The 12,203-nt window shown below is 48.9% G+C and overlaps 1 protein-coding gene across 17 annotated transcripts in view; it reads left to right on the forward strand.

Moving 5' to 3' along the window:
* The window catches only part of PPIP5K2 (diphosphoinositol pentakisphosphate kinase 2), a 1,400,407-nt gene that overhangs the window by 91,160 nt on the left and 1,297,044 nt on the right, over positions 1 to 12,203 (forward strand). For 9 of the 17 annotated variants that reach the window (XM_086960990.1, XM_086960983.1, XM_086960987.1 and 6 more), the window contains exon 3: positions 10,060 to 10,255. In XM_086960990.1, the coding sequence (XP_086817116.1) occupies positions 10,060 to 10,255 (196 nt within the window). Of the gene's footprint in view, positions 1 to 10,059; positions 10,271 to 12,203 lie in introns of all 17 variants that reach the window. The other 8 variants (XM_086960988.1, XM_086960989.1, XM_086960984.1 and 5 more) reach the window with 1 other exon arrangement.

The raw sequence follows: 12,203 nt of genomic DNA on the forward strand, positions 1-12,203 counted from the left end.
GTGGTCTTTGAGAGCTTTTAAGGTTATCAAAGTGGTAGCTGTGGAGAGCAGCCTTCAGGCTTATCTTGAAGGAGTGTAAAGCAGCCTGCTTTACCGTATTTAATCAAGAGTGTATATTAGATGAGAAAGAACCACAGAGTGTTCATGAAAAATAAGTCTATTTATTAACCCGACATAATCACTATCACTTGTTATTTTTTACGGTTCCTTCCCCCCTCTGTTTAAGAACACATTGTGGCCCCCTAACATCCCTAGCCCGAAGGAGATGGGAAGACCGGCAAAAAACCTGGGCATCTGGTTTGCAGAGGATCTCAGATTTGAGGAGCATATAAAAAAGCTGACAGGCACCTGCTTTGCCACGCTGAAAATGCTCCGCAAGTTTTTTCCTCTGCTCCGTAAAGAGGCTAAGGAGACGGTTGCCCGAGCTCTTATACTGGCAAGGCTGGACTACGCGAATGCTTTGTTCAGCGGTATTCCGGCCTACCTGGTGAAGCGCCTGCAAATCATCCAGTACGCGGCCGTCCGTCTGATTTTTAACATCCCCATTTTCTATTTCTATTTCTATTTAAAAATATTTATAGAGCGCACGTACACCAGCGGTTTCATGGCGCTAGACTGACAGATGGCTGAGCCTGGGGGGAGAAGCTGGGGGAGTTAGTTGAGAAATTTTGCAAAAAGATGTGCCTTAAGCTGTTTCCGGAACAGTAGGTACGAGGTAGAGGCTCTGAGCTCCAAAGGCAGTGAGTTCCAGAAGATCGGGGCGAGGGTCGCGAACTTAGAGCCTCCCCATTTCTTCCTCCGGAACCGTGGGACCGTGAGAAGTGATAGGGTAGAGGACCGCAGTTCCCTAGTGGGAACATAGGGAATAATTTCGGATGAAATGAAAGCCGGGGCCGTGCCCAGTCAAGCCTGGAAAGTGATAGAGGCAAGCTTGAACTGGACACGGGCACAGACCGGGAGCCAGTGGAGGGATTTCAGAAGGGGAGTGACATGATGGGATTTAGGGAGTTTAAACACCAGGCGCGCCGCCTGGTTTTGGATCTGCTGCAACCGCCGAAGACTATATGCAGGAATACCTGCATATAGGGCGTTGCCGTAATCCAGGCGGGACACGACCATGGCAAGGGTAATCAGTTTAAGTGCATCAAATGAAAAAAAACGGGACACCTTGCGTATGGTGCGCAGTGCCAGAAAGGAAGAGGAAACCACAGAGCTGACCTGGGAGTGAAGGGTGAGTTGGGAGTTAAGCTTGATGCCAAGAGTTTTTACTGAGGTCGAGGGGGCAGGCGGGGGGCCAAGGGAAGGGGGCCAAAAGAAGGGGGACCAGGGGCTGGGTGAACCACCCGTCAACACCAGCTCAGTTTTGTCTGGGTTGAGCTTGAGATGATTGTGGTTCATCCAGTCCCGGATGTGGATCATGATGGTTTGAAAGTTGAGAGCAGAGTCAGGGGAAGAAGAGAGGTTAAAGACAAGCTGGAGGTCGTCCGCATAATTAAATACGGCGACCTCCATTTGTTGCAGTGAAAAAATAAGAGGGGAAATGTATAGGTTGAATAAGAGGGGGGAAAGGGAGGAACCTTGGGGAACCCCGCACTGAACATTACGGAAGTCCGCAGTGAAGTCACCCAGGCGGACAGCCTGGGTGCGGTCCCTCAGGAAGGAGGACAGCCAAACCAGAGCCGTACCCCCGATCCCCGCCGCCCTGACACGGGAGAGCAGGATGGAATGATCCACCGTGTCAAAAGCGGCTGAGAGATCGAGGAGGACTAAGGCCTGAGGTTGATTCGTGTCCATACCCTCCCTGAGGTTGTCAAGGACCGAAAGTACTACGGACTCCGTAGAGTGTGCGGGGCGAAACCCAGCCTGGCGGGGGGCAAGGACCCCGTTCTTCTCCACGAAAGAGCTCAAGGCAGAAGTAACATGGCGCTCGAGAACTTTCGCCAGAAACGGCAGGAGAGAGATGGGGCGGAAATTGGCTGGAACTGAGGGATCAGCGCCCGGTTTTTTCAATATGGGGACGATGACGGCAGATTTGAGTGATTCAGGTACCACGCCCTGAGAGAGAGAACTATTAAGAGCGTGGAGAGGGGGGTCAGGACAGCTAAGGAAGATGTGACGAAGAATATGGGCCGGGCAGGGATCCAGAGGGGAACCAGATTTGACAAGTGGGATTATGGCAGTCAGAGATTCTTGAGTAAGAGGTGGAAAGGCAGTGAGATGTGCCTTGGGGGGAGGGCACTGTGGGTCCACAAAGGAAGGGGAAGGAGCGGGGATATTGGCTTTGATAATAGCAATTTTTTGGATAAAGAAGTGATTGAGGGAGTGACAGAGATCCAGTGAAGGGGTAGGTTTGAGGGAGGTTCTATCCGAGAATGCCAAGTTATGGATAATCGAAAAGATTTCCTTCGATTTGTTTTCAGCTGCGAGTATTTTGGAGGAAAAGTAGATGGTTTTCGCCTCCAAGATGTTTTTTTGTAGAGAGCCAAGATGTTGATGAACTCTAGCCGCAAAAGTGGGCAATAATTTTTCCTCCAGGCTCGCTCCGCGCGGCGGACCGCTAGTTTAGTGGTTTTAAGATCTTGGTTGAACCACTTGTTGGCATCCTTCTCTCGTTTAGTAGAGACCCGCTTCAGGGGGGCAACAGAGTCACTACCTGTAGAGAGCCATTGACCAATGGCTGTGATCTGGGAGTGAGTAGGCAGGTTTTCCAGATAGGGAAGGGAAGTGGCAAGTGAGGATACTAGACTATCCGGGTCCACTCGGCCCCATGCTCGCACCCAGATGTTTTTTGGGAGTGAGGGTTTGACCTGGGGGTGGATGGGGAGAGAAAAAGAAATCAAATGATGGTCAGACCAAGTGCAGGGCAAGACAGAAGGGGACTCTACTGGGCAATTAAGAGACCAAATCTGGTCAAGTGTATGACCCTTGATGTGAGTTGGAGAGTGAATATGGGAAATGAAATTAAGAGAGTGAAGAGTTTCTGAAAATTCTTTGGAAGATGAACATTCCGCTGGATCAGAGGGCCAAAAATTGAAATCTCCCAAGAGCAAAATGGAAGAATTGTTAACTGTAGCTGTAGCTAAGACTTCTAGAAAGTCCGTGTGAAATGATAGCGGGGATTGAGGGGGAAGATAGATGAGTATACAGGTAAGTGGGGGTGAGATGGAAGTGGTACGGATGGCTAGATACTCCGTAGTAGCAATATCTGGTAGGGATAGGGTTTGGAATGGGAGGTCGGTTCGAGCAATGACCGCCACCCCGCCCCCGGCTCTGCCATTTGAGCGATCAGCGCGGATCGCGTAATATGGCGTTGGGAGTGTAGCCAAGAGGGCAGGGAGGGAGTCATCGCAGAACCATGTTTCCGTTAGGAATAGCAAGTCGGGGGCCTGAAGGTCCAGAAGAACAGAGAGCTCATGGGCATGAGCTACTGCAGATCTAGCATTTAAATAGATAGCCGTAAGGGTTCTGGGGGCAACAGGAGCGATGCTGCCTCCAGAAGGAGGAGAAGGGGTAGATTGGGGGAAAGGGATAATCGAAGAGGCAGAAGGGGATAGGCCAAGAGACAAAATGCGAGAATGAGTTGAGGCAGGTAGTGGCCAAGGGCCCTTGAGGCAACGAAGTTGGGGAGAGGAATAGCTGGTAAGGCGGGCAGAGTGGCACGCCCCTTGCCCCGGCCGGTCGCGGACGAGCGCAGACGAGCTTGCCTTAAGCGCGCCTTCGGCGCGCAATCGTCGCGCCCGCTGCGCTCGTCCGCTGCGCTTCCTCCCAAGGCACATATTATATGCAGATTTGTCAGGTGGTGTTGTTGAGGGGGCGTGGCCGACCGAGGGGGCGTGTCACGTGGCACACCTCACCCGGATCAGGTGCTTCGTTGCAGCGTCAGCGCGCTGTTTGTGGAGGAGCCAGGAAATGCGAGTAAGTGGATGGTTTTAAAAGCAGACAAAGTATTACACAAGATTTTTTAAAAAGCAAAATGTAAGCTCCCCAGATGGAAGAGCGTACGTGCTGAGATGAGCACCATTCATTGGCTCCCGGTTGCGCAGCGCATCCTGTTTAAATCTCTGGTGCTGGCGTTCAGAGCCATTCACGACCAAGGCCCCGTCTATCTGAGAAAGAGATTTATTTGTTATGTGCCAACACGCTCTCTTAGATCATCCACGCAGCTGAAACTGTCCCTTCCCCGTTTCAAACGTGCCAGACTTGGTGGCCAGTCAATCTCTGTGATTGTGGCCAGGGCGTGGAACGCTCTACCCCTTTATCTGCGTTCCTCCCAAACTGTGGCATTATTTAAGAAAAATCTAAAAACACACTTATTCAAGAGTTTAATATAAGTTGTTTTCTCTGTGGTTCTGTTTCCCGCCTTTCCCCTCGCGCCAGGATACTCTCAAGTAACGGAGCGCGCTACAAAACAGTTTATACATACATACATACATTTCTCCTAGAAGGAGATATCAGCAAAACACATAAGAATACTTCAAAGGAATCTGGTAAGTAGCACAAATATACCCTGGTCTCCAGGGGGAGACCAAACCATATACTAAACCAGTGGAATATGAACTGCAAAGGAGAACAGGAGTTGGACTGAAGGACTTAGAAGACCTTGGAGAACCAGGAACCACCCCAGGTAAGTACTCAGGAACACCAAGGAGGTTGTATGCAGAGTGGAAATACAGCTGAGTGTCCACTAGAAGTCAATAGAGAAGTTGTGGTTGCAATTTTTAAGAAAAAGGACCCTTCCCAGAGGACCCCGAAGAAATCAGTTGGAGGACAGAAGGTTGGAGAGCCAACCCACCCATGGATGCCTCCTAAACCCGGTTACCTGCACCAGGGAAGCCAGATGCATAGTGTGGAATTAACGTCAGAACCTCTTGTAGATGGTAATAGATGACTCGGGAAGAAAGGCCTCTGGAGAAGTCTATAAAGATGTCTAGTGGAATCCGAGGGCGGATTCTTGAAGAGGGGAACCTGCAAGCAGAGGCGACAGAATGTATGCCACTTGGAGGTAACCAGGTGGCACGGAAGCACAATGCCCACCCTTGGCAAGAAGTTCGAATGAGTTGACCAGGACATTGTCACTGCAGCTAGGGGGACCAGGTGACGCTGTGGAAGACCAGGATTCTTACATGAGCTGTTCCACGTCAGGTGTCTGAGTCCAGGTGGTTGGTGACCGGCTTGAGCACCAATAAGTCTTGGTAGCCGCTACTGGTTTGGAAGACAAAAATATGCAATCGAGGAGACCAGCAGGGTCCCAGGGACTCGCCAAATGCAAGACAGTTGGAGCAGGCCCGAGCTGTAGGGGAGCCCACCAAAGCAAAAGAAGACCTTAGAGAGGACCCCCAGGCCGAAGGCACAGGAGTCGCTAGAGAACCGCCTGCATCTCACCAAAAATAGAGGCCTATGATTCAAGGGAAGCAGGGAGGGCTCTGATCTTCGAGGGATGATATGCTGGAGCTTCTTGTAGCCCGAAGATCCCTGGAGTGCAGAACCAACAAGCCTTTGCAATGGCAAAGTCGGCGTGGTGCACTGGGGATTGGACCCAGCTGCTCAGACAAAGGATACTGTCCTCAAAATTGCAGGGAATACAGGTAAGGCCTCTGGGGAGCCACAAATACACCACCTGTGTTGCTGAGCCTCTGGAAGACCGAAGGAGGACCGGAGCAGTCAACCAGTCCACTTCAATGTGGTGCCTACAGAAGAAGGGGAGTGGCTCCTTCACTCCTAGGGCGATTACTTTGGATGTCTTTGACATCCACCGCTCCCTGGAGATCCTGAGAGAAGCACAGACATGGATGAGGCAGAATACTGGCTGAACCACAAGTCTGGGAGAATCAGGAGTCTTCCTTGATGCAGTCTCAGTTCCAGGCGAAGTCCTGCAAAGTCCAGGTGTCAAGAAGGTCTAAGAGTGTCTTGGTGTCAGAGGTGAGTTTTGTTCCACGATGAATCTGAGGACCCATCCAAGGGGTAGCCCTCAAATTCCCAAGAAGAGGTTTGGAACAAATCAGGGGGCCCTTCCAGAGGGGAGGATATTCTCCTGCCTTTTGGTCAGTTTTCATACCAGAGCTGGAACCAAGGGTTCCTGATCTGGCTCATAACAGTGTATGCAAGGATGGCACTAAAGTGCCCTTCAATGCAATACTGTCTGGAGGTGGTCACACCTCCCTGTGACAGGAGACTTATTGTTTTGCCTTCCCCTGCTTGAGCCTGGCTCAGCAGTAGGAGGGCAGAACACTGTCTGTCAGCAGCAGCACTTGCTGGCAGACCCAGAAAGGCTGTAACCGGGAGTACAAGTAGCTCCTCTAAAGAGTTCATACCTCCAACACCAGAATCGGTGTTGGGGTATGATTCCAAAATATTTGATACCAAACATGACCAGGTTCGGCAGAGCCATTATATATTTAGACATCTCGTAATGACTGATGTCCACTATATGTCTTAAAATATGTGACAGCACTTATAAACCCTTGGAACTCCGGGGTGTCCTGCTCCTGCAGGGGCACACTCACACTTCTAACCAATCACCCTGCCCTCAGGTCTGAAGAGCCTATCATAGGTGTGGCTTATAGGTTTTAAGGGCAGTGACCTCTGATAGAAGAAAACGTATATCTGTTGTGAGAGGTGCAAGCACCATCTCACACAGGCTGCAATGGCAGACCTGTAGTCCGAGTTTAGGTGGAATCCTGTGGCTGGGACAGTACAAGCTGCAGCCCTTGGGACACCCGTGGTGTACTGATGCCCTGAGTACCTTAGTAGCATATACTAGGGACTTATAAGAGCACACCAGTAGCCAATTGTGGAGGTACTAAAGTACTTATCGAAGCCATTTTGTCAGAGAGAGCACAGATCCTGGGGTCCTGATTAGCAGGATTCCGGTAATCTACTGTCAAAACATAGCGAAACAGGGGAAAAAGTCTGTGTAACCATAAAAGAAAGATCCTACTTTTCTATATGCCCCTGTTGAGGTCTGGCGTTAACCAAGACCTGGTTTCACTGGGTGTGACAGCATTCTGCTCTTACTTGAGGAGCATATCGCCACGCAAAGTTGTTTTGTTCAGTGCTAGGAACTATTGTGGTAATGTGTGCTTTTTAAGACCAAAAATATTTTTGCTTTTGAAAATGTTTTTAAAATGATGAGGGCCCAGCAGCTCCCTCAACAATAAAGTTGTACAAAAACCATGTCAAAACTAGGCAACCATTGACAGAACCAAAAGAATGACCATAAATGTCCCACCTATTGGCTTTGCCAGTGCTAGTTTATTGCCATGTTTACTATTATTTTGTTGAAACTGGTTACATTGATTTTCGATTACATATACTTTTTGGGAAATATTAGCATGCATCAACACATTTTACCGAATGATGCTTCAAAGAAATGGTAACTATAATGCCACAGTAGTTTAGGAAAATGTTTTGCTCTAGTTGCATTTTTTATGAACGTTTTATTTTGAATGCGAAGAATCCTCAATCTTGCATTCAAGCTTTTGCATAAATGTGCATCCAAACAGAGAGTATTCTGTAAGCATTGTATGTAGCCTCATATTGTTAAACTTTGCAAACGTGCATACACCTTTTTATACTGGAACCACAGTCATTAGTGCAATCTGAACTTACGGAAGCTTGTTTCCGGTCCAGGGAAGGCATGGCTTGGCAGTTCGGGCTGGACTGTTCCCATGAGGCACAGTGTCAGACTGATTTGCATATAGCCATGTCTGAACTGGGGTGGCACAGTGGGCTAAAGAACGGTGATGGATTAAACCCAGATCTTTTGACTGGGTGTGAGTGTTTGATTGATTCAGATGCTCTGTCCATCACCACCCCCTTTTGTACCGCTTTTGGCCGCCATAAGTGTGGCAGTGTATGCTCAGACGTGAGTCCCTTGCTCACTTTGCCACTGGATTCAAGCAAGCCGGGCTGAAGACGGCTGGAATGCCAGAAACCGGTCCTCGGAAGCTTGTTTCCGGTCCAGGGAAGACATGGCTTGGCAGTTCGGGCTGGACTGTTCCCATGAGGCACAGGGTCAGACTGATTTGCTTATAGTCATGTCTGAACTGGGGTGGCAAAGTGGGCTAAAGAACGGTGATGGATTAAACCCAGATCTTTTGACTGGGGGTGAGTGTTTGATTGATTCAGATGCTCCGTCCATCACCACCCCCTTTTGTACCGCTTTTGGCCGCCATAAGTGTGGCAGGGTATGCTCAGACGTGAGTCCCTTGCTCACTTTGCCACTGGATTCAAGCAAGCCGGGCTGAAGACGGCTGGAATGCGTAAACCGGTCCTCGGAAGCTTGTTTCTGGTCCAGGGAAGACATGGCTTGGCAGTTCGGGCTGGACTGTTCCCATGAGGCACAGGGTCAGACTGATTTGCATATAGCCATGTCTAAACTGGGGTGGCCGAGTGGGCTAAAGAACGGTGATGGATTAAACCCAGATCACTTTGACTGAGTGTGAGTGTTTGATTGGTTCAGATGCTCCGTCCATTACCCCCCCCCCCCCCTTTTGTACCCCTCCTGATAAGATGCTCTGGGTTTTTGCACTGCAGGGGTGAAATCGGAGAAGAGCATCACCCTGGAGAAATGGGTTCTGCTTTTCTAGCCTGGTTCAAGATCTAGTTCTGGTCCCTGTAGTTGATCCTGGCAACTATCCAGCAGGGGGGGCTGCTCCCGAGGGGGGGCTACCAGGCCGGTACTCTGTTTGCACTTTCCACTGCATACATTGGCGATAGACTGTCCGGGTTGACCAACTACCCCTCTTGTAGTCTCTGATAACGCCAGAGAATCGGCCTAGAGCATTCAAAGACCTGGGGGATGTTTCCTGGGGGGTGAGGGGGTGCCCCTCTACAGTCCTCCCATCTGTATAAGATGAACCTTTAGGGACGATCTCCGGTTCCAGATGGCTCTCCCCACTAATGCACCCCACCCCAGGACGGTGGTCAGAGTAATCATCGGGGCCCAGTGCAATGCCACTCACCTCTGCGTGGCTGGGCCCGGTTGCAACCCCACAGTCAGTCTGGCTGCTTCATTCAGCCCAAAGCCGTCAACGCTGCTCTTGCAGGAAAAGATCAAGCCTATTCGTGGATCAACAAGCGCTGGGACAGGTCACTGTGGGCGGTTCACGTGTGTGATATAGGTCCATCTGGACTTCGAGGAGGCTCCACATCCAGGCAACAGTTCGGTTTTCTAGGTTGCAGCTTCTGAGCTCTCTAAAGTGCTTCTGCCATCTTGCATGGTTCGCCATGGCCCCCCACCCCCACTCCTATTGTATTTGCATGTTTATGTGTGTAGTCTGAACAGAGCTACTAGTAAGTGTTAGAGCCAAGAGCAATTGGTGGGGTATAATGCATACTAGAAGTAGGGGAGTGTTGACATAGTTTGTTATGGCAATGGAAGGGAGGGTGGGAATGTATAAGGTTCAGGCAGAGTGGCAGTAATTTTTGGGATGAAAGTAGATGTGTGAATGGAGTGCTGGTCTTTGGAATGGAGACAGCATTTTAAAACAGGTGGGAAGGAATTCAGGCTGGGCACTGTTTAGATGAGTCTTATGTTTAAGGGTGTTGCCTGAAACCACAGTATTAGAAATTGAAGCAAGAAGAGCGTGGATCGAAGTTTCTGTACTGGAGATAAAAAGTATGAAGTCTGCAAGCTGAAATTTTAGGTCAGTTGGTCATTTTGTCCAAGCGTGTCATGATATATATCCTTTTAAAAAGGGTTCAAAATTGGTACCTTGTGCCATTGTAAAGTAGGCTGACTAAAAGCTACTCCATGTGGTAGTGACCTTAGGGTGTCTGTACAGGGGCATCCCTCATCATTGTAATAGCTAGAGGGCCTAAATAAAATCTTTCCTCAGTCTTGAAGAAGACTCATGAAACTGCCTAGAATGTCTACTCTGCCTCTCCTGCAACTGCTGAAGATTGGTTTAACATCCTAGATCTCATTTCTGTTTTTAAAGCACCTGGTGGTATTCTTTTTTGTTTATACTAATGAATGTAATATGCACTTTGTACTTTCTTTCTTAAGCTGGTAAAAATATTATTTTTAATACATATTCATCTTATTTTCTTTTGTAGCCACCAGAGCGGCAGATTGTGGTTGGGATCTGCGCCATGGCCAAGAAATCCAAATCTAAACCTATGAAGGAAATCCTGGAACGCCTCTCCTTATTTAAGTACATTGTTGTTGTGATCATTGAAGAAGTCGTCATCTTGAATGAACCAGTAGAGAATTGGCCACTATGTGATTGCCTGATATCTTTTCACTCTAAAGGTGACAACTTTTTTGGTAATATTCTCCAGATTTTAACCAATGATTACAAGTTTTTTTTAATGATTCTTATAGTGTATGATTGCGCATATTTTAAGGTGGTTCCATGAATGATGTCTAGGAGTCTCTGAAAGTGCAATAGTATTTCTTGATGGGAAACGTCACACCCACGATTCGGGTTCCCAGTTAGGCCCACATGTAGCCACTCGAGAATGTTTTTTCCAAGTGGGATTTGGAAAAATTACTGACATGCCTATTCCTTTCTGTACCTGTTCTGAGTACAGAGAATGTTAAATATATAATTTAATTAGACTTCCTGTCTATTCTTACAGAAGAACGCTTTTCAAATTTGCATTCTATGACTTGTTGTTTGCTGTCTAAATGCTTTCTAAGGGCCGAGATATAGTTTAGATCATTGTCCGAGATCGGTGTAATTATCATCCGTCTAAAGTATTCTCTGGCTATAGAAAAATCCTCTCTATAAAACTACCCATTGGCTATTCTCAACATGCTAATTGATTCTAGAAGCCTACCTCTGAATCTCATACATAGTTGAATACAAAATCAACCCTCAAAGTGGAAACTCTCAGAAGAGTGGAATCAGTGCACGCGAAACCTAGTGGAGGCAGCCAAAGGACAGGTAAGTTCACAACCATAAAGATATAGGAAAGGTTAACAGTGAAGGCAAAAAGATCATCTTGCAGTAAACGGCCAGTTCAATAGACCTCTTCTGGGTTCAGTTTTTAAGACCTAAGCAAGAAGGAAACTGCCAGTATTGCGCTAGAGATTCTCATCATCCGGATACGATTCACATGAATAGAGATTTTGCTCAGAGACAGTTTTCAAGTACAATGATGCTGCCAGGGGTATTGCAAAGCGCTTTGTATTTCTTGATGGTCAATCCTCAGGCTTGCCGGATAAAACATGGCATAATTGATCCCAGCTTTTTGTAGTTAGTGTTTCATTGTTAGATATTCCCTGCATATGGCCGGTACAGTGATCCTGGAGTTTGGGGAAATGCCTCAGCCACGTTTCCTTGGTTGTTAAACTCTCTCTTTTTTCCCTAGCCGGCCAAGTATTGTGTCTCCGTCTCTACAATTATGAAGCTTTGCGATGATAGGGTGCATGTGGCTTTTGTCGACATCATATGCAAGTCTTCGACTTCTGGTTCGTGAAGGATCTCCCATCGTCAGACTGGCTTCAAGCCTTTTGACTTCTGTCACAAACTGATGTATGTGACGGATCTGCACCACGTGTGCCTTTGGTGCCTGGAGCGCGACCATGACCTGAAGTCGTACTCTGACTGTGGGACCATGAACCTGAAATCTTTACGGGAGGGGTCTTGTAAGCTTTTGGAGACCCTGCAGTCGGCTCCGCTTTGCTCCCGGTCTCACTCGAGGTGAAGGTCTCGAGACCAGTCACGGAGCCATCACACCTCGTCCAAGTCTTCGCACTCGTTGGGTAAGTTGAAGCATAAGGGGAAGAAGCACTGCGCCCTTCGCATCTCCCCCGACGGTCGGCTGATGCGACTTAGGATCCGGAGTGTAGTTGCTCACAGGCGCCGTCTCCAGCACCGGATTCAGGGATGACTCCGTGCCTTCCCCTGTTTCCGGTAGCTGGAGCATTGCCTGTCCAGCTTCGTACATTCTGTGTAGCCCTCCAGCGTGTGTTTGGACAGTCCGACTTTACTGGCGCGCCTTCGGGCCCCACGGAGCCGGTTGGTGGTCCTGGGCCTTCGATGCCAGTGGCTCCGGCCCCAGAGGGCCCCCGTGGATCCAGATCAACGCCAGTTGACTTTACTCTACCTTCCCCGGCGAGGATCCTGGCGACTACTCCCCCGGCGCCGGCCATGCCTCCGGCCAACGCCGTCACCATACTCATCCCCGAGATGGACCGGGACCAATGTCGAATCTGACGCCGGAGGGCACTTTTTTTCCGTTGTACATCTCGG

This window comes from Lissotriton vulgaris, chromosome 3_1, assembly GCF_964263255.1.
Source record: "Lissotriton vulgaris chromosome 3_1, aLisVul1.2, whole genome shotgun sequence".
Taxonomy (NCBI): domain Eukaryota; kingdom Metazoa; phylum Chordata; class Amphibia; order Caudata; family Salamandridae; genus Lissotriton; species Lissotriton vulgaris.